This window comes from Toxotes jaculatrix, chromosome 5 (assembly GCF_017976425.1).
Source record: "Toxotes jaculatrix isolate fToxJac2 chromosome 5, fToxJac2.pri, whole genome shotgun sequence".
Lineage (NCBI taxonomy): Eukaryota > Metazoa > Chordata > Actinopteri > Toxotidae > Toxotes > Toxotes jaculatrix.
In genome coordinates, this window is record NC_054398.1 from 18084747 (window position 1) to 18105504 (window position 20758).

The 20758-nt window shown below is 41.0% G+C and overlaps 1 protein-coding gene across 1 annotated transcript; it reads left to right on the plus strand.

Annotated features, from left to right (window-relative positions):
* The first annotated feature begins 272 nt into the window (after positions 1 to 272).
* Positions 273 to 12145, plus strand: duox (dual oxidase). Its single transcript, XM_041038612.1, has 33 exons — positions 273 to 398; positions 507 to 590; positions 702 to 866; positions 1406 to 1593; positions 1731 to 1932; positions 3157 to 3323; positions 3817 to 3880; positions 4271 to 4367; positions 4510 to 4600; positions 5167 to 5269; positions 5362 to 5534; positions 5630 to 5805; positions 5981 to 6099; positions 6186 to 6323; positions 6413 to 6526; positions 6640 to 6842; positions 7141 to 7326; positions 7570 to 7795; positions 8010 to 8103; positions 8200 to 8375; positions 8468 to 8537; positions 8677 to 8718; positions 8852 to 9030; positions 9137 to 9367; positions 9492 to 9591; positions 9718 to 9767; positions 9873 to 10000; positions 10114 to 10267; positions 10459 to 10691; positions 10793 to 10951; positions 11057 to 11212; positions 11323 to 11451; positions 11611 to 12145. The coding sequence occupies exons 1-33, from the start codon at positions 332 to 334 to the stop codon at positions 11731 to 11733; spliced, it is 4587 nt and encodes a 1528-aa protein (XP_040894546.1). The 5' UTR covers positions 273 to 331; the 3' UTR covers positions 11734 to 12145.
* The last annotated feature ends 8613 nt before the right edge of the window (positions 12146 to 20758 follow it).

Consider the following 20758-nt stretch of genomic DNA (forward strand, 5'->3'; position numbering starts at 1 on the left):
CTTCTCTACATTTCAACCTCTACGGGAGGTAAGACTCAACTATTTCATCCTCTCTTATAAGACATTATGCGAATAAGGACACACGACATTGTCTGTGATTGCCTGGGGTTTACAAAAAGGAACAGTGGCAAAGTTTAGAAAAGTTTTGTTCATTTAAGCTGATAAAGGGCGTCAGCTGGTGAGTTAGACTACCTGGCTTTTCTTTTTAATTTCTGCGAAATTTGACCGAGATATAAGAGTAAATGTGAGTTACCTGCACCTTGTCTTCAGTTCTCAGAAGTCCTTCACTCCTCTTGGCTGCAGGCTGAGCTGAGGAGCATCTCTCGCATCAATGGATTTGCGTAAGCGGCTCTGGAGTATGTGTGCAGTGGTTGGCTTGGTGCTCTTTGTCAGTGAACGTGAGTAGACGGCAGCTGAACTTCATATTAACTCTACACTCAACTCTGTTGAGGTAAAAATGATGGTAAGGAGAGAAATTTAGTTTAAACTCGACATGTGTTGAACAGATTCACGCTGTGAAATAACCTGGGAGGTTCCCCGCTTTGACGGCTGGTACAACAGTCTGGGGTATCCTAGACGCGGAGCTGTAGGTAAGTCACAGAGTTACCAAAGCGTTCAGCAACAGCAGCAGCAGCAGCAGGAGCGGTAGCACAGCCTGCCAGCTACACACCTGCTCACACACTGTGTTTGTACTCGCTCAGGTTCTCACCTTGTGCGTCTCGTGCCCGCGCATTACTGGGACGGAGTCTACCAACCTCTCCAGGAGCCGCTGCTGCCAAACCCCCGCAGACTGAGCAGCCTGCTGGCCGAGGGCCCCTCGGGTCTGCCCTCCACACGCAACCGGACCGTGCTTTCTCTCTTCTTTGGTAAATATGTGCTCTTTAGAATGATCAGCAAAACTGGGATACGAGCCAAACACACTGTTCCAGCAGGAGTTCTGATAATCTGCCAACATGGCACACTGATATTCAACGACCCATTTTAACGAAGTGCAGGTGCAACACAGGTGTAACCTTTTAAGGTAATTAAATGGTAAAAAAAAAAAAAAAAAAAAAAAAAAAAAAAAGACAACAGTACCCTTACAAGTGTTTATCTCACAGTTGGATTAAGTGACAAAACCATGGAAAAATAGAATTACAAAACTGCAAATTACAAAATCGGACAAATAACACTGATAAAAGATTATATTGATTTCCTTTAGACTTTCAAAGCAGATATAAGCTGATACCAGTAATGTCAAGATATCAGCTCTTTGGTTGTCCTGACATGTCTGTGATTGGATGTCCTCCAGTGTTGCACTCCAATCGAACCCCCCTGTTTTATGATAACCGGTAACAATATATTAATTTAGTAATATAGTTGGTCATGACTTTTTGAAGTAATTAACTTTTATTTAACTTTTCAGGTTATCATGTAGCTTTTGAAATTTTTGACTCAAGAACTCCTGGGTGCCCGCCTGAGTTTATGAACATCCCAGTCCCAAAAGGCGACCCTGTCTTTGACCCGAATGCCACCGGAACAGTCCTGCTGCCCTTCCAGAGAGGACCATGGGACAAAGAGTCTGGACAGAGTCCCAGTAACCCTCGCACACAGGTGCTGATTAACTCTCAATATGGAAAAAAAAAAAATATTATTTAATGGTATTGAAATGTGAACAGTACAGCCAGTACACTACAGTCCCCTTTTCCTGAAGTGCAATAATTTGAGAAAAACAAATACAACACATGCAGGTCAATTTGGTGACAGCGTGGTTAGATGGCAGCTCCATCTATGGCCCATCCACATCCTGGTCTGACTCTCTGAGAAGCTTCTCAGGAGGGCTCTTGACTTCAGGCTCTGAGTGGAACATGCCAAAACAGGGCAGAGGACACAATCTCATGTGGAGCGCTGCTGACCCCACTACAGGAGACCACGGACCCCAAGGCCTTTATGGTGAGACATGTTACATTTTGAGCCTCTGACCTGCGCCACACACTGTTTGCAAAGAATTTTATTTTCCACTTAATAGGCTACCTGACAAGTGTTTTTATCTGATTAGGGCCATTTTCTAAATATGTCAGAGGATCTGGTTGTTGCAGAAAAATCCAGTAAACTGATTCCGTCTGTGTGTCATAGATTACAGGAACAGTTCGCACAAAAAAAAAACCATCAGACATTATTACCACCTTAACTACAGTGCAGTACATCCAACTAAACAGCTAAGTGTGATTTGTTGAAGAAATCATGGCTGGAATTCAACCCAAAGCACTGGTTTTCAGTAATATTTCATTAATGGCCTTTAAAGCCCCAAATCTCAACAACAACAATTTCTCTTTCCAAGTAGAATGACACAGCTGTTCACAATAATCCAGAGCTCTGGTTGTGAGCATTTTCTCCTCCTTAAAACAGTAATTTTCAGTGGAAAGTATTTCCAGTGTTTTTTCAGATGTAACTTTTCAGAGTTTTTAAACATTACAGTCGTAATTGCAAGTAACAGATCTTCAACTCTCAGCTCGTCACACTGAAATGCATGTTCCACTCGAGGTAGAATTTGTTTTGCTGATCTGTTGTTGGTACTGTCTTTTAGTTGTGTATGTGGCAACACCCACCCATTCGATACTGCAAGCTGCTGAAAACAAACAGCAATAATTTATTGCAAATATTATTACACCGAGGTCTGCTTTGATCAGGGTTGCAGCCTGTGAGGCTGAGTCAAGAGAGGCCCAGCCTGACGTGTGTTATGACTCTTTAATTATTGTGTAAATGGTTTGTCACACTCACCACAGTAAATCCCTCTCTCTATAGCAAAGAAGATGCCGTACAGGTGTCATGAAACCAGTGTTTTGTTGCTTGTGTTGTTAAAGGTGTGTAGTTATTATCTGGGGCGGTGGTGGAGGATCTTCTCCTGTTGTCACCGCTCTGTTGTCACGTCCTTGGAAACAAACAGCAGAATTATCATTCCATTAGTGGTCAGATATCCTCATCAATTAATGCAATGGGAATGTGATACTATGTCAATATGGTGCAGAACATCTGGGAATTTTGGGACAGTTTTCTATGTAAAAGCCGTCAGATATGCAGCTTGTTCTCTGTTTATTGTGTCATAGCTGCAGTGATGTTAATTCACATGATGGACCTGAAGAATTCCCTATAATTTGTGCCATCTTCTTTGTCCAGAGTTGGGAAATGCCTGGGCCAATGAGAACATGTTCACGGCAGCAGAGGGGATTATCTGGTTTCGCTACCACAATTATGTAGCCTCCAAACTGCATGAGGAACACCCAGATTGGTCAGACGAAAAGCTGTTTCAAAACGCCAGGAAGACCGTTGTGGCCACATTCCAGGTAGAAGGAAAAGTCTGCATGTAATCCTCTCGCTACACAGGTGCTGATTTAATTTGCACTCTGGAAAGAACTAGTTGGTTGCATCAACACCAGGTGGTCGTGATTTTATGGATGAAATTGATGGTTGTAGTTTTAAGGGCGAATGCATCATCTCTGACCGTTTGCAGAGTCTCTCCTCTGCAAGAACATGCCCTGAGCATTACACACACTTTTTCTGCTTCGATTGAAAACAATAGTTAACATACTATTTTAGTATATTTAAATATATTTTAAGTCACATCAAATCCAAAATACAAAGTTAGTTATAAAATCACAATTTATATATGAAAAAACTATCCTAAAAAAAAGAGAGAGAAAATAGAAGGAAAAAAACAGATTGCGGGATATCTTTGAAGCCCATACTGTCATGTTCAGTTTGTCCTTTTTGGAAATTGTTTAAGCAGGTATTCAAAAAAGCTGCATTAACTTTTATCCATGCTACTTTTCTAAACAGAATATTGCTCTCTATGAATGGCTGCCTGGATATCTTGGAGACAAAAAGCTTCCTCCTTACCCAGGTAAGAATCAGCCAGAGTGCGTGTGCGTACAAGTGGAGGGGAACGGGTAATGCACCAGTGACCACAAGCCGTGGTCAGGTGAGCTATCGTTGGTGCTGTTTGACAAATATGTGCTCCGTCAGCAAAGCATCACCCCGAGTCTCCTTCTTCTGCTGAATAAGCACCCGCAGCTGAAGAAAGTTAAAGAGAGAATGGTCAGATGACCATACCACCTTAATCACTCTTCATTTTTGTATCTACACTGATTTTCTTGTCTCTCTCTGACCATTCGGATGGATTTGGTGGAGGAGGTTTGGAAGCTCAAAGATTCTTTCTAACTCAGCTTTAGTTACTTTTCTTGTCATTCTCCTTTTGTTGTTTTGTATCCTGAGCTTGTTTATCTGTATGCAGGTTACCAGAAGTTTGTTGATCCAGGCATCTCTCCTGAGTTTGAGGCTGCTGCCATACGATTTGGTATCACTATGGCCCCACCTGGTGTTTACATGAGGTAGTGATTTCTTTTTTATAAGGAAAAAATCAAAGCTCAGTGTTGTTGGTGTTCTACTGTGAATGCAAACACAATTTAAAAGACAGCATGTGTTTTATTGAAGAAATGTAGCCTATCGCGCCAACTCTCCTTTTTCCTACAGAAACAGAACCTGCCATTTTAGGAAGATCGTCAACATAGACGGTAGCTTATCACCAGCAATGCGTCTCTGTAACAGCTTTTGGAAACGTCAGGTATATAACAATCATACTTGTTCTTTTATCATTGGAGCGCACTAAACATTTGACAGTAAAATTACAGGTGTGCTCGTTTAAATAGTATGTGTGTTTATCACCACAAACCTTTTATCCATTACCCAACTGTATGATGTTTTCTTTAAATGACAGCAGAATTATTCATTTATGGAAACAGTGGAAGAGAACAGGAGGGATTTCTGGCAGGATGTGACCCAGGGTCTTTGTGAATTAAACCAGTGTATGTCTCACAATAAAGCACAAATGAGGAAGTTTATAAAAATGTCTTTACATGTATATAACAGTCTTAACTAAACATTTCTCTTTGATAAATTCATTTTATAGTTAGTGCATGCCAATGAATGTTAGATATATTCATGCTCTATTAAAGGAGGATCTTTTAAATATTTTTAAGGATATAATGAGCAAATACTTGCTGTGATGGATGATGATTGTTTTTCTTCCAAGTATCTCTCCAAAGAACTGGTGGAGTCAGCGTCTCCTTTTTAGATACCATCTGTGATTTTGGTGTATTATATATTAATGCTGTGTCTTTATGTTTCCAGAGACTGAACGTGAAGACAAGCCGGGATGTAGACGACCTCATCATGGGCATGGCCTCCCAGATTGCAGAGAGAGAAGACAATATTGTTGTGGAGGACCTCAGAGGTTTTTAATCAGTCTTATTCGCTGCCTATCATGCAGTTAGACCTATTCAATTTATAAACAAATATTCACTGCTCTGATTTATACTTTGATAGACTACATGTACGGACCCCTAAGGTTCACCAGGACTGATGCGGTGGCCATGACCATCCAGAGAGGAAGAGATTTTGGCCTACGGAGTTACACTGAGGTCAGAGAAGCTCTGGATCTGCCCTCTGTAAAAGCATTCGAGGACATAAATCCTGAGCTCAACAGAACCAACCCACAGGTAAAACTGTCTTTCATCAGAGTTATCAAACATGAGCTGCATAAAAAAGTTTGTGTGAAACAGTAACTCTGTGAGTTAAACTGTCTTGTGCACAGTTGCTCCATAGTATTGCAGAACTATATAACAGAGACATCTCAAAACTGGAGCTCTTCCCTGGAGGTCTGCTGGAGTCTCTCGACGGTCCAGGTCCAGTTTTCTCTGCCATAATCTTAGACCAGTTTGAACGCATCAGAAATGGAGACCGCTTCTGGTTCGAGAACAAACAGAACGGGTAAGCTCCCCTCTAAAGGACTTTGAACTTACAGTAGAAATCACTGTAGTATGGGCTTAACCCCACAGAAGTCTGTGATTGATCTCACTTTACTGTTTGTGGTAGATCCATCTATTGATATCATGTGGGTCAGTCAGGTCACAACTGTTTTTTATCCACTTTGGGCGTTCTCCAGTTTGTTCACAGATGAGGAGATCCAGACGATCCGCAACATGACGTTTCATGACGTCCTTATTGCAGTCAGCAGTGCAGAGGCCACTGATGTACAAAATAACGTGTTCTTCTGGAGGGATGGTACAATATGCAACGTGTCTATCACACAAATAGATTAATATTACATTTATTGAATGACTAAAAAAACAATCTCTCTGTTGCCTTAGGTGACCCTTGTCCCCAGCCCGCACAGCTGAATGCATCAATGCTCTATCCCTGTACTAATGCTACCAAACTTAATTACTTTGATGGGAGTGAAGCTGGCTTTGGCATATTTATCATTGTTCTGTTCCTCTTTCCTGCTGGTCAGTATCATACTCTCAAATCTATCTCTTTTTGTACTGTGATAATAGTGATATCACTCATCAACAGTTTGATTGGTTTGGATTCACAGTGAGCTTTCTAGTGGCCGGTATGGTGGCGTATCTTCGCAAGTACAGGTACAGGAAGTTCCAGAGAAGAAGAAAAGCTGGTGCCAAAACAGAGGAGCCGGCTGTGGGAATCGCAGGTATTGATCACAATATTTTATTTGCGTTGTCCAGTGTCTCAACTTATGATCGGTTATTCACAGGTGACAGTGAAACCAAAATGCCTTTGCTATTGTCTCATTTCGCTCTCCAGCTTATGAGTGGCAAGGCCATAAAAAACCTCTGCACCCTGTCAGCGTGGAGGTCATTGAGAAGAGGAGGCTGCAGGTCTTCGACAGATCTGGACCACCTCTGCGCTCGCTCAGTCTGGGCAACCAAGACTACCTAGATGTCCATCTCTCCAGCGACTGTTACCGCAAAGCCCTGCTGCTCAAAGTACCCAAAGAGTATGACCTGGTGAGTGGCTGGAAAAAGGAGGGGATTCAACTTGATCTAAAAAAACGCAGCTGTTGTCTGATTCAAATTGCAAGAAAGAAACTGTCAAAAAGTGTTGTTGATGGTGCATCTTGCGCAAGCACACACAGCCAAATTTAAGATTGTTTGCAGTTTAAGCATATATACACTCAGGTTGCCTGTTTGACCTCTCCAATTGTTGTTGCAAGCATGAGTCTGCAAATGTCCCTGATCTACATCACTTTTATCTCCTTCCAATCCTGTTTACCATCCTCTGATGTCCTCTTTCTCGCACATCCAGGTGCTGTTTTTTGATGACGAGAGCAAACGTACAGCATTTGTAAAGCATCTGCGCCCGGCGGTGACAGACTTTGGGCAGGAGATTAGAGTGAAGGAGAGGAGAGAGAAGGAACTGCTGAAGGAGGCCTTAACCAAAGAGCAGAGGGCTCAGATTGTGGAAACTTTCATTCGACATGCTTTCTCTAAGGTACCATCAGCCTCTGGATGTTTACCTCATCCTCTGCTCTGTTACAGAGGCAGCAGCTTTAAGCTCAGCCACAAAATGTCGTCAAACCTTGTTTGAGGTCAAATTAGGTCCAACCTCAAGCCAAGAGAACTAATTGTTGGTCTTGATGGTGACCTCATCTGTGATGATAACCTCAGCTGACGTCAGTGATTTTACTAATGACACTACGGTGACATATAATGACACTGTCCATTTGGTGCACAGGTTCTGGAAATAGAGAAGTGTGACGCTGGTGACATGAGCGGCATTTCCCACGAGAAAGCCAGAGAGGTTCTCCAGTGCGAACTGACAGCCGCAGAGTTTGCTGATGCACTGGGTCTCAAGCCGGACTCTTTATTTGTGGACTCCATGTTCACACTAGCTGATAAAGATGGAAACGGTTACCTCTCCTTCCAAGAGTTTCTTGATGTGATAGTTATCTTTATGAAAGGTAAAACCCTGGACAAAATATTTTACTTCACTGGACCTCCAGGTGTGCTCTCACACAGTACAGTACTTTTCATTTAAAAGAACAAAACTCCTTTAAACAATTAAGTAAATCAATAAATACACCAATAAAACAGATGTCTGAAATTTTATTAAAATTTGATGCCATACAGACCAGTAAACAGTATTAGCTATTGATGATATATGTATTCTTCCAGGGTCTCCTGAGGAAAAATCCAAACTGATGTTCTCTATGAACGACATTGGTGGAACTGGTTTCTTGTCAAAAGAAGAATTTGCCAGGATGCTCAGGTTTGATCGACTCTTTTTTTTTTCTTTCGTGCCTGAACCAAGTCTCTTGTTGTTGTTTTTTTAATGAGCAATCTCCACCTTTTCAATGTGCTGCAGGTCCTTCATTGAAATCTCCAACGGTGCCCTGTCAAAGAGCCAGGCAGAGGATGGCATCAAGGCCATGATGGAGGCTGCAGGCTTTAATGACAAGGAGAAAATCTCATGGGAGGATTTCCATTTCCTCCTGAGGGACCACGAGAGCGAGCTGCAGTTCGCCCAACTCAATGTCAAAGGTTGGAGGAAGTTCTGTCTAAGAAGGTGTATTTGTGTAATATGTATGTCTCTGACCTTGTGAGATGAGTTAGTGCATCTGCTGTGTGTGCAGGGATGGAGAAACAGGGGAAGAAGCGGCTGAGTCGAGACCAGAGAGTTTCCTTCATCTGTCCAGCAAACAGGTGAAAGATCAGGACACGGGCTGTTTATCGCTATAGACAAACACTAATGACATCCTGTAACTTTTTAAGTTTCATGTGATTTTTGTGATTATTGTTTCCAAGCTCACAATAGGATTTTTGATCACTTTTTTGTTTGCAGCATCAACAACACAAATGGACCAGAGATACGTAGACGGAAAAAGTATGCTTCTTGTTTTATTTTTCTGCTCCTGTAAATGTAAAGTACAAGTACAAGGAATACTAACAATGACAGTACTTTCAGGTTAGTAGATCTGACTGTCATATATTTACTATTGCACATTGAACATTTTCAGGTCAAGCATCAGCACCCCAAATGTCTACGTGAAGCCCAAGCGTGAGCAGTACATAAGGAACCCAGTGCGACAGAGGATCCAGCATTTCAAGCGTTTCATTGAGAATTATCGCCGCCATATCGTCTGCTTCATCATCGTATATGGCATCACTGCTGGTGTGGCACTTGAAAGATGTTACTGTGAGTGTTCCACTTCCTCAATATGTCTTGTTGATGTATTATAGTCCTTCACTACCCCCTTGTGTCACACTTTTCGGTCTGACCTGATTAAAAATACTGTGTTCAGACTACGGTTTGCAGGCGGAAAACACAGGTATCCCTGAGACTTCAATGGTGGGCGTCATCGTCTCCCGTGGCTCAGCAGCCGCCATCTCCTTTTTGTTTCCCTACATGCTCCTCACCGTGTGTCGTAACCTCATCACATTGTGCAGAGAGACTTTCCTCAACCGATACATCCCCTTTGATGCAGCCATTGACTTCCATCGCTTCATGGCCATGACTGCTGTCATCCTCTCAGGTTGGCAGAGAGAAGGAGAGAGTATTACAGAGATAATAGTAGAGAGTAATGATGGAAAGTTAAAGTTTTGATGTCTTCCCCTGTACGTTTTGAGTGCTCACTCCTATTTATGTTCTCGCTTTAGTTGTTCATAGTTTGGGCCATGTGGTCAACATCTACATCTTCTCCATCAGCGACCTCAGCATCCTGTCTTGTCTGTTCCCCAAAATCTTATCCAACAATGGGTAATGTTTGAAATATCTGCCTGACTTTAGTATATATGTTGTGCACTTTGCTGCAGTGCTATGGCATGTGGCTTTTAGCTAAATAACAGCGGTATAATAACAGGTTTTTATTTATTTATTTTATAGGTCTGAACTTCCTCTCAAGTGGTCATGGTGGTTCTTTCAAACTGTTCCAGGTATTATAGGACACCGATTTTAGACCTTCAGTGGTTATACAGTACATTGACTGTAATACTACTCTGTAATCCATCTTTTAACACTCTGCTTTGTCCTTTTCCTAGGAATGACAGGCGTCTTGCTTCTTTTTACTTTCTCATTTATGTATGTTTTTGCCTCACACTATTTCCGTCGCATCAGTTTTCGTGGATTTTGGATCACACATTACCTCTACGTTGTCGTGTACATTCTAGTAAGTGGTTTTCTGACTTAAAAACTCATCCAGATGCTCTCTGCAGTCAGACGGCTTTAGTGATGGATACGTTTTACTAATGGTGTGATGCTGGCTTTATTTTCATCCAACAGACGGTTATTCACGGCAGCTTTGCCCTCCTCCAACAGCCCCGTTTCTACATCTATCTAATCCCTCCTGCGCTCCTTTTCCTGCTGGACAAACTGATCAGCTTGAGCAGGAAAAAAGTGGAGATCCCAGTGGTCAGAGCAGAGCTGCTGCCTTCAGGTTACACTTCACCATCTTCTGGAAAATTACCAGTCTTTAAGATGTCTCTTTTCTCACTATAATCAGTTTTTCTTAGTTTTAATTTTTGCTAAAGAAATTGCACTTTTACCTCATCTTCACTGAACTCATGTAATGTGTGTGTGTTCATTGTGCATTCGAGTTCACACTTCCCTTGGCTGTGCTACCTGTAGGTGTGACGCATCTGGAGTTCAAGCGACCACAGGGCTTCATGTACCGTTCAGGCCAGTGGGTTCGCATTGCATGCCTGATGTTGGACACAGATGAGTACCACCCGTTCACACTGACGTCAGCCCCTCACGAGGAGACGCTGAGTCTGCACATCCGAGCCGTGGGGCCCTGGACCAGCCAGCTCCAAGAGCTTTACACTGAAGAAAGCCTGGCTGAGCTCGGAGCCTATCCAAAGGCAGGTCATTGTGTTATTTTGTGTGTGTGAATAGTTTCATCTGCTTCTCCATTCTTTATCTTTTTTATGACATTTATATTCATATTTCATTAAATCCCAAGCTGTACTTGGATGGCCCGTTTGGTGAGGGCCATCAGGAGTGGATTGACTTTGAGGTGTCTGTTCTGGTGGGAGGAGGAATTGGAGTCACTCCATTTGCTTCCATCCTCAAAGACCTGGTGTTCAAGTCCTCCGTCAAATCCAAGATTCTGTGTAAAAAGGTGCAGCTTAAAATCATACAGCCTACAGCCCCGATTCCTGATTTATTTATACAAGAAGCTGAGTCTCTATACAAACGCTCGCTAACAGTCACTGATTGTTTGAAGGTGTACTTCATCTGGGTGACACGAACACAGCGTCAGTTTGAGTGGGTGTCAGACATCATCAGGGAGGTGGAGGAGATGGACACCCAGGAGCTGGTCTCAGTCCACACTTACATCACTCAGGTGGCTGAGAAGTTCGACCTCCGCACCACCATGCTGGTGAGGTCTACATGTAACTCAGCAAGAAAGTTGAACTGTTCCTTTAACAATATATAATGGTGGAAACCACCAATGAATTCCTCACTGTTGTCTTTGAAATGTGTTGACAGTATGTGTGTGAGCGCCACTTTCAGAAGGTGTGGAACCGCAGTCTCTTCACCGGCCTGCGATCCGTCACCCACTTCGGCCGTCCGCCCTTCGTGTCCTTTTTTAGCTCACTGCAGGAAGTCCACCCCGAGGTCAGCTCTTCATCCATCTTCATCTACCTTGTGTCTTCCTGAAACGTTGCTCATTACACCAGCCTGATTAAAATGAACAAATTATTATTTTTTTATTATGATTATGATATTTTTATTCTTTTTAATTATTAAGTTTTAAATTTGTGATATTTTCTGTAGGTGGGTAAAATAGGTGTATTCAGCTGTGGACCACCTGGACTGACCAAGAACGTGGAGAAAGCTTGCCAGCAGATGAACAAGAGGGATCAGGCCCATTTCATGCATCACTATGAGAACTTCTGACTTGTTCTCAGCACTGGACATGGCTACAGAAGGAAGGACGAGCCACTTTATCCTGGAGAATACAAGTTACTGTAGTTTTTCCACACACAATTAGAGAGCCAATGTAGGAAGTTTAGATTTTATGTAATACTGAATATTGAAGTGAAAGATACTTGTTGCCTACAGATTAGACGTGTCTCATTCTTTTACATTTTTATTCTTTAATCATTAATATTTTTGTTACATTAATTTCAATCAATCAAGGATGGGAAATTTTATTTCATGTAATATCACAGAAAATACTGGATTTTAGTCATAATTTATGTCAAATTATTGTTTTAATCATCATGCATCATGGGAGTTTTTCTTTTTTGCTGAGATCATATTTTATAACTGATTTTATCTTAGTGATTTCTTGTGTTTATGTGTTAAATATCTGGGACAAATAAATATTTTACAATAAATATTAGTAGCACTGTCATGCCAGTCAATGTTTCTGTCCCAAAGCAGAAACATCTTGTCACACTCTGCTCATAGATACAATATGAGCTTTCAACGCTATGTCTTTGTTGTAGGACACCAGATTATGTAAGGACCTGTGGGGTTTTGTGCACTGGAAGTTCACTAAATTATGCTGTTGGCTCTTTCTGATGCCTCTAGCTTTTGGACTACAATTACACTTGAATTAACCCAAACTAAATTTGATTTGTTGGTTGAGTGATACGCCAGGCAGCTTCTCCATCCAGAAGAAGAACAGCAAGTAAAAATGCAGATTTTCCACAAGAACTAAACGGTCTCTTTGGTGCTACGTATGATTTATCAGTTCAAGCCCTCAGACATTGTCCTGCATTAAACTGTATTGTTCACATTCATGTGTTTGCTTTTTATTAATTACAGAGAGAGAGCTGCCAGCACAAATGTCGTGCCACTGAGCAGTCCCAAAACAATGGGCTGCACACATTTGTTTCCTTATCAGACTCACTTAAGATAACATAAGCAGGGTGTATGCAGACATTTCATGAAGTGAGTCAGTGTCATGGAGGTTTTAGGCAAACAGGAAAAAAGAAACAAGCTCAACCATAGGTGTATATTGTTTTTGTTTCTTCAAATTTTATCTTAGTGGCACAACCACCAGATCTGCACTTCAGCCTGAGGTCATGGAATTAAGTTTGTGTGCATCGTCAGACAAAAACGTCCACAGTATTGATGAAGGTTTTGTCTTTGATCAAGACACTGAACCACTAGTGGATCCAGAGGTGCCAATTTATATGACTGTAATAAAGTCACACCATTTGCAATTACAGAGACCAGCCTGTAAGCTGATGTAATTTTTCTTTACCTTTATCTTTCTTTACCTTTAACGCCCCTTCAACGCCCTGACCCTATCACCTATATGGTTACACATATTCACACCCAGGAGTCGCCGGGTTTGACCACTGTCTGATCTGCTGACCACAGGCCTTTAACCCACTAAAGCTTGATCACCTCAGCGTGTGTAATGAGGGAGGGGTAAGCACAGCTATTTGATTTTCCTCAACCAGATTTACTGCAGTAGTTTATGGATCAAACTCAGGGCCTTCTTGTCACAAGCCCACAATGTACTGTCCTATTCTGTAACACTGAAATTAACATGAGACTCACAGCATTATCACAGTCATGCAATTAATCACTTCACCAAATACTTCACCAATTCAGCATTACTGTCCAGTTACAGTGTCAGACTCATGATGAACAGTTAGCAAAAAAAAAAAAAAAAAAATAATAATAATAATAATAGATAAACTTTTTTTTTTCTTGCACTTTTCTGCCTTGACAAAACCTGCCACCAAGTGTCACGGCTTGGGAGGCAAGGACTTGGACCCAAACACACGACCCCACAGACGTAATCAAAAATAATAATAGTTTTTATTCTAACAAAGGTTCAAACAAGGATCACCCATAAAGGGGAAAAGGGTACAAAAACAAAAATACAAAATGCAAACGCAAAATCGCTCTTAGCGAGGAGAAAGACGGAACACGGAGCTAAAACCAAACAAGAAACAAAGTAACAAATACACAACCTGACTGGGGATACAATGACGAGAGGCAAGACGAGGAACGAGACAAGGCAAAGGCAAGAGACAGAAGCATGAGACAAAAACGAACTGACAAGAACAAAGGGAAACGACGAGACTTCAATACACAAGGTAAGGGGCAACAGGTGAAACCAATTAGGGCGGGGCAGACAATCACAAAGGAGGGAAACGAGACAGAGACAGGAAGTAGAACAAGACAAGATACACAAGGGCAGTGATTTCAAAATAAAACAGGAACTATAAACAAAACTTGACAAACTAGAGTTCAAAAGTCCATAAAAGAGTTCAGGACATAAAAGGATTCCCCAAAACAGCCCCCTTAGGGGCTAGTCATGACACCAAGCTTGGTTAGAGATTGAAATCAGTTCAGTTCAGCTCTTTATTGTTTTTGCAGCCATGGAGCATAAAACACAAAAAACAAAAAAGATCTGCTCTTTGTAAATACCATTTCCTTTCATGCGGGAGGCCAGAGTTCATGTCCCATCACAGACCTGCAATTCACATTTGCATTTTTATCAAAGTCACACCATCTCTTCGACCTTTGGCCTGATATCTTGGAACTTTTACAACTCTCTTGTAATCCTGCAGCCATATAGGACATGCAATCACACTTTAATAATGCATTTTGCAATATTAAGAAATGTTTGGGCAATGAGATAAGGAGCATTAAATAAAATTGGCACAAAAGACAAACACTTTCCTTTTATATGTGGTTTATTTGTTTATGGGCTAATAATATTACACTGGTAGAAAAGATGTGAGCACAAATGAGAGAACAATGAATTTCAGCCCACTGCAAGAATGTGCTCAAGAGCCACTTGATATTGTTTTTGTTTGTTCACATTTCATCTTAGTGGCACAAGCACCAAATCTGCACTTCAGCCTGAGGTCATGGATTTAAGTTTGTGTGCATTGTCAGACAAAAACATCCACTATATTGATGAAGGCTTTGTCTTTGAGCAAGACACTGAACCACTAGCGGATCCAGAGATGCCATGACATTTCCCACATGCAAGACAACAGAAAGAAAATGACTGAATATCCATGATGAACTTTATATATAAAGCCACACCATTTGCAATTACAGGGACCAGCCTGGAAGCTGATGTCATTTTTCTTTACCTTTATTTACTCAGGGTAGTTTCAGTGAGAGTAAAGCTCTCTTTTTCAGGAACGCCCTGGTCCTATCACATAGTTAGACATATTCAGGCCTGAGGGCCGCCGAGTTTGACCATTGTCTGATCTGCTGACCACAGACCTTTAACCCACTAAACCTTGATCACCTCAGCGTGTATAACGAGGGAGGGGTAAGCGCCGCTATATTATTTTCCTCAACCAGATTTACTGCGGCAGTTTACGGATCCAATTGAGGGCCTTCTTGTCACAAGCCTGATTAATTATGATGTACTGTCCCATTCTGTAACACTGAGAGACTCACTGTATTATCACAGTCATGCAATTAAGCACTTCACCAGGTTCTTCACCAAATCAGCATTGCTGTCCAGTCAGTGTCAGACTCATGATGAACAATTACAAAAAAAAAAAAAAAAATTTGCAGCAGAATCAGAATTTTTAATTTAAAAAAAAAAACAAACTATTATTTCATGCAGTCTTCTGGCTCAACAAAACCGGTGCTGTACCCACAGTCGTGACCACCAAGCTTGGTCGGAGATTCAGGTCAATTCAGTTCAGATAAAACATAAAACATAAATTTAAGGGAACTTTGAATCTGGTTCAGGATTTTTGTGGTGTAGGAGAGAAGAGAATTTATTGTGCAGCTGTCAGAGATCAGGGGAAATGTTTTTCTTTTTTTCAAACCAAATAGGTTTGTAACATGTTGTCCAAGGTTTGATGATAATCTTCCCTGAAAAGCTGTGTACAGTAATTCGGGAAACCAGAAGTACCTGCACACTTACTGTAAATGGCACACAAATATCTGACAGCTGTAAAATTGTCATCACTCAGCATTATAAGGAATATGGCAGGCAATCACATTTGTGCTGCAGAACAAATTAGAAAAACATCACATCTTTATCTTATATTTGGTCATTATTTCCTGAATTATCTTTATTATGTTTTTTTGGGGGGTTTGTTTTTCTGTTCTTATCTGTTTGCAGTTGTTTTATGCAATGACTCCATTTTCAAACTGTCATAATTCTAATCTCATTTAATCAGGTGGTTCAAGGAAGTACCAATTGCCAGCAGTGTCCTTAATAGTTCCAATCATGACCACATCCTTTTCTGCATACAGTACAAATCCTTTTTCCTCTTCATTTGTACAGTTTCAACACATTGGAAAAGCAGACACTCATTACGTGACACTGCTCTTATATTGTCCAGTTTTTGGCCTTTGCCACTTTCGCTTGTTTGCCATCATTTGCACAGCTGCAACACCAAGTGTTTATTACAAGTCAAACAGAAGTTGAGTCACAAAGCCAGTAAATTGCTGACTCAAGTCAACTTACCAGAAATAAAACCAATTTAAAAGTACAGTGTGTGTATATGTGCCAGCATTTAAAAAAAAACTGGAACAGAAATAGATCAAGACTTACAGTCAGCCGCATGATTGGGCAGCAAATAAGAGAGCCTTATTTAAACAACAAGCCAAACCTTGAACACATGGTTATTAATTTTAGAACTCATTACTGATAAGTGATAAGCCTTTTGTTTATTTTATCTCCAGAGGAATATTTTTGTTAAAACTTTCCTTTGGAAATCTTTCCGCAGACAACAAAGGCATTACATAATTCACCCTGATTGCTAGTTACTGTACATGCAATGAAAGAAGCAATTCATGCTTTGGACATATGACAACTTTCAGCACACACTGACACGTCGCACAGTGTCTTTGTTAGGCCTGAGAAGAGTGTCAATGGTGGAATGGTGGACGATGCCATTTTTGTCTTATCACTTGCCTCTGGCCTGTTTGCCTCAACATCTTTAGAAGTGAGATGAGAGTGAAGTGCTGGGTGTAAAAGTGACCACTGTATGGAAAAGTCTTTAGTCTTTAGCTTTAGCTTGGATCTGTTCAGTTAGTTCAGTCAGTAAGTTAATCTTTTTATTCGAGCTTCTACATTACAGATCAAAGTTGTCACTGACGTTCATATTTAGAGAGGAACAGGCCGTTCATGGCACATAGCAAGCAACCTGTTCGATCCATGACCGATAGATGGGAAAGGACTACTGATGAATGTTTTCATTTCCAAGGAACTAAGCAAAATTTGTTTTTGATAAGTTCAACCTGCTCTTTGTAAATATCATCCTTCACAGATGAGCGAAGAACCTAAAGTAAGTGACCTACAGTTGCTTATAATGGTCTTCTCTGTGGATCTCTATCAAACAGCTCTTTTGTAATCCTGCAGCCATATAGGACATGCAATCACACTTTCATAATGCATTTTGCAATATTAAGAAATGTTTGGGCAATGAGATAAGGACAAAATGACAAAAGGCAAACACTTTCCTTTTATATGTGGTTTATTTGTTTATGGGCTAATAGTATTACACTGATAGAAAAGATGTGACCACAAATGAGAGAACAATGAATTTCAGGCCACTGCAAGAATGTGCTCAAGAGCCAAGTTCAACTTCTGTGATTCAGCAGTTCATAGGAAATAATGCAATGTGGATTATCGATGCTGAAAATTTGCACCCTTACTATTATGCAGATAATTTAGTGTTTGTACTCTGAGTGATATTAAATGATAAGGAAAATTAGTGTATATTATTTAGCCAAGTTCAACAAAATTAAAAAACTCAAAGATTAGGTTTAAGACAATACTCATGTGCCATTAAAACAGTTTGTGGTCATTGTAGATTATCATCACGTTCATACCAGCCCTGAAGTGATTCTCTCATACAGTGACTACAGTTTACCAGATGGGGTCCAAAGTCTTTGTTTTATGCAAAAATGCAGTTTAGAAATTCAACACTCAAAACTGATGTAATGTTTCAGCAGTCTGCTTTACTCAAATCTAGTGGGTATTTCCCAAAGTAGCACTGTTTTTGATACAAAAATTCTTCTTTGTGTTTCGCCCTCCACTGCAGCTCAACGAGGAAACGATGTCTGGGGAAACATAAAGAGGGAATTTAGTTCTCGTTTAATATAGTTTAGATCACACATTCAGCGTCTTTGTGCTGCAGACTGAAGCATGGTCAAATACTGTACATAAACATGAATTATTCAGTCTTAATGACTGTATAACAATAGTTATTTCTTATCTTCCTGATTTGCCTTATGGCAGCAGGTAGTTAAGTGATCTAATGCATCGTCAGGTGGGATTGAAAAGCCTGGTTTAAAGGTCTGGTTTTATATTTTGGACACATGCAGAGGAGAAATGTCTGTCTGTTTCAGTTTTTGTTGACATTGCTGGCAGATATCACTCTGTATTTAGCAAAGATTTTGCTCTCAATCCGATTTTTATCAAACTGTCACCACAGAATTCACTGTAAAGGTGATACCCAGTGATCAAATAGCACCCCCTTCTGGTACAAAACAGACCATCTTCTATCCTTTTACACAGCAGCTGGATAAAATGTGATTCAAGGTCATTTGATTTGTGCTGCCTTTTTTTTCTTTTTTTTTTTTTTTTGAATAGATTTTCAATACAATGTATTAAGCTCTCCTTTAAATGCCCTTGTTCCATTTTATTATATGTTAATGCCTCTCCTCAATAGAGGCCTGACATCTCAATATAACGGGTCAATGCCCATTGCAAATTGCTGTAATCTTGTTTCAATCAGGTGTCACATTGAAAGAAATAGCCAAAAAAACTGTGAACTGTTGACCAGCTGGGTGCCTTAGGCGGCACAGCAAGAAGTGCCTTGCTCAGGGGCAACTTAAAAGTATGTTTCATCCACATCACACATATTCATCTCACGATGTGTAGAGGATTTGAACCTCACAAGTCTTCTTTTGTAACTCTCTGGTGATTTTAGGGCTGTTTAGCATTACCCAAAATACATGTGGAGCCTGTGACATCGTTGGAAGTAACAGAAAAGAGAAGCTAGTTAGACACATTTTTAATTAAAGGGAGCATATGGTGACTAAGTGACCACTTAAGCAGCTCAGAGGTTTGATCTTCCAACGGGAAAGGCAAAATAATGTAAAATATGTTCAGGATGTCTGTGCAGTGGTGAGCAGTTTGCATTGGTGTGCTTAAGAGTCTGGTAATCTTCTTAGTGTCGGTAAATACCCAGCTAGAAATCAGCTACTGTCCAGATTGTCTCTTCCTGGCCCAGATAAACGACTCAGACAACAACAAAGTGAGGCTCGAGGAAATATGTGGCATGGTTGTTTCACTTCCATGAAATATGCGCCTCCCCTCCTTCGGGAACTGTGTTGACAGAGCCGTGGAAGAAGTTCTGGTGGGTTTCCTCAACTTGAAGATGTTTGGCAGCGGCACCAAGAAGTGGTTTGTGAAGAAGCAGAAGAGGCAGCAGCAGCAGAGGTCTGGCAGGAGGCCATGCACCAGGAAGAAGAAGAGATGGGCAGCTAAGATCCTCAAACAGCACCGACAAAAGATCCTGAGTGAGCTGGATGTCAACATTGTACTTCCCTACCTGGTGTATGATAAGGTTTTCTCACTGGGGGAATACAAGGAAATACTGGGACAGGAGTCCAACAAGAAAAAGACGGAAATATTCCTGGACCATCTGTCCTCAAAAGGGCCTGCTGCATTCTGCTCATTCTGCTCTGTTTTGGAGGAAGTGTGTCCCCACCTGCTAACCTGCTTTCTGCTGGATGGAGAAGGTATAGCTGTTGATTAGCCATAAATTACATCGATATCTAACACTGATCGGTAGTAGTTTTCCACTTATTTGTTCAGTATTTTCACTTATCTTGTATTACATTTAATTTTCTGTGAGAAACTGAAAACAAACAAATAAAAAACAATACAAAGAGAGGGAAACTACTTTGCAGTAAGCCAGAGCACAGACTAAGAGCCAGCAAAAATAGCCTCTTAAATCTGGATGGCTGAGGGGATTACTGAGCCGCCAGCATTCCTAACTAGCCTCTGACAACATATGGCCTCAACGTGGCTACAGTCTGCAGGGCCTTGTCTGTGCTGACCTATTCCAAATCAATATGCTTTACTTACATATATATAAAACTGACTGCTGTCAGGAAATTGGTTCACATTTACAGCTTAGTGTCTGCTTTATCTGTGGCTAATGTCCCACAATTAAGACCTTGTGAATCCTCCTGCTTACTCACCCAGTCACAGGGGAAGAAGCGTAAATTAACAGAGCCGTAAAAAGTGTCTAATATATTAATCTGTGCCTACAGATGGTGCTCCAGGACCGGGGAGGAAAGGGGGGCACCCTGGGCCCCCAAACAATGCAGGAGAGCAATCCCTGTGCTCCCCTCCAATGTACACCAACCCCATGTTCGACTCCAGGTGAGTCGACTTTACATATCACTGATTTCATGAGAAAGTCTCATATAGAAACTATTTTAATTTCTGCTGGATTGCATCATGTTTGAGGAGTTGATAAAATCATCCATCCAGGGCTTCATAGCCTCTCAGGTTGACATGGTGGAGAGTTGAGGTTTTGCCAGAAAGCACAAACATGCTTTCACTTAAATTTCAAAACTCCCCTTTAGTGCTTTTAAAGAGTCTTCACAAATGTTTTTGAACCTTGAACTGACCATCACAAGGCCTGGGGTCAACAAAAATAGCAAAATTATTCTTCCAGTGTGTTTTGACTGCATCTAGAAGCCCAGACAATGTCAGGCAAATTGTATTTTCTCATTTCCATCACAATATTATAGTTTTTTTTTCTTATGAAAGGGGCTGTTTTAGCATCTATGGCATCCTTGCAGTTTCCAAACCACTGCCACTGCTCTCTCATTTTTCAATTAATGATTTGCATTTCAAGTATACAGCTGGATGATTAAATTGAAGGAAGAACTTAATAAACGTGTAGAAACATAACAAATGCAAACATGGCACAAGGAGTCCTTGAGT

Excerpts from the sequence above, each read along its gene's own strand:
- duox (XM_041038612.1), top strand. The coding sequence starts at position 332 with ATGGATTTGCGTAAGCGGCTCTGGAGTATGTGTGCAGTGGTTGGCTTG. Across the intron at positions 8,376-8,467 it reads CGCCCAACTCAATGTCAAAG|GGATGGAGAAACAGGGGAAG; the intron begins GTTGGAGGAAGT and ends CTGTGTGTGCAG. Across the intron at positions 11,452-11,610 it reads TGCAGGAAGTCCACCCCGAG|GTGGGTAAAATAGGTGTATT; the intron begins GTCAGCTCTTCA and ends TATTTTCTGTAG.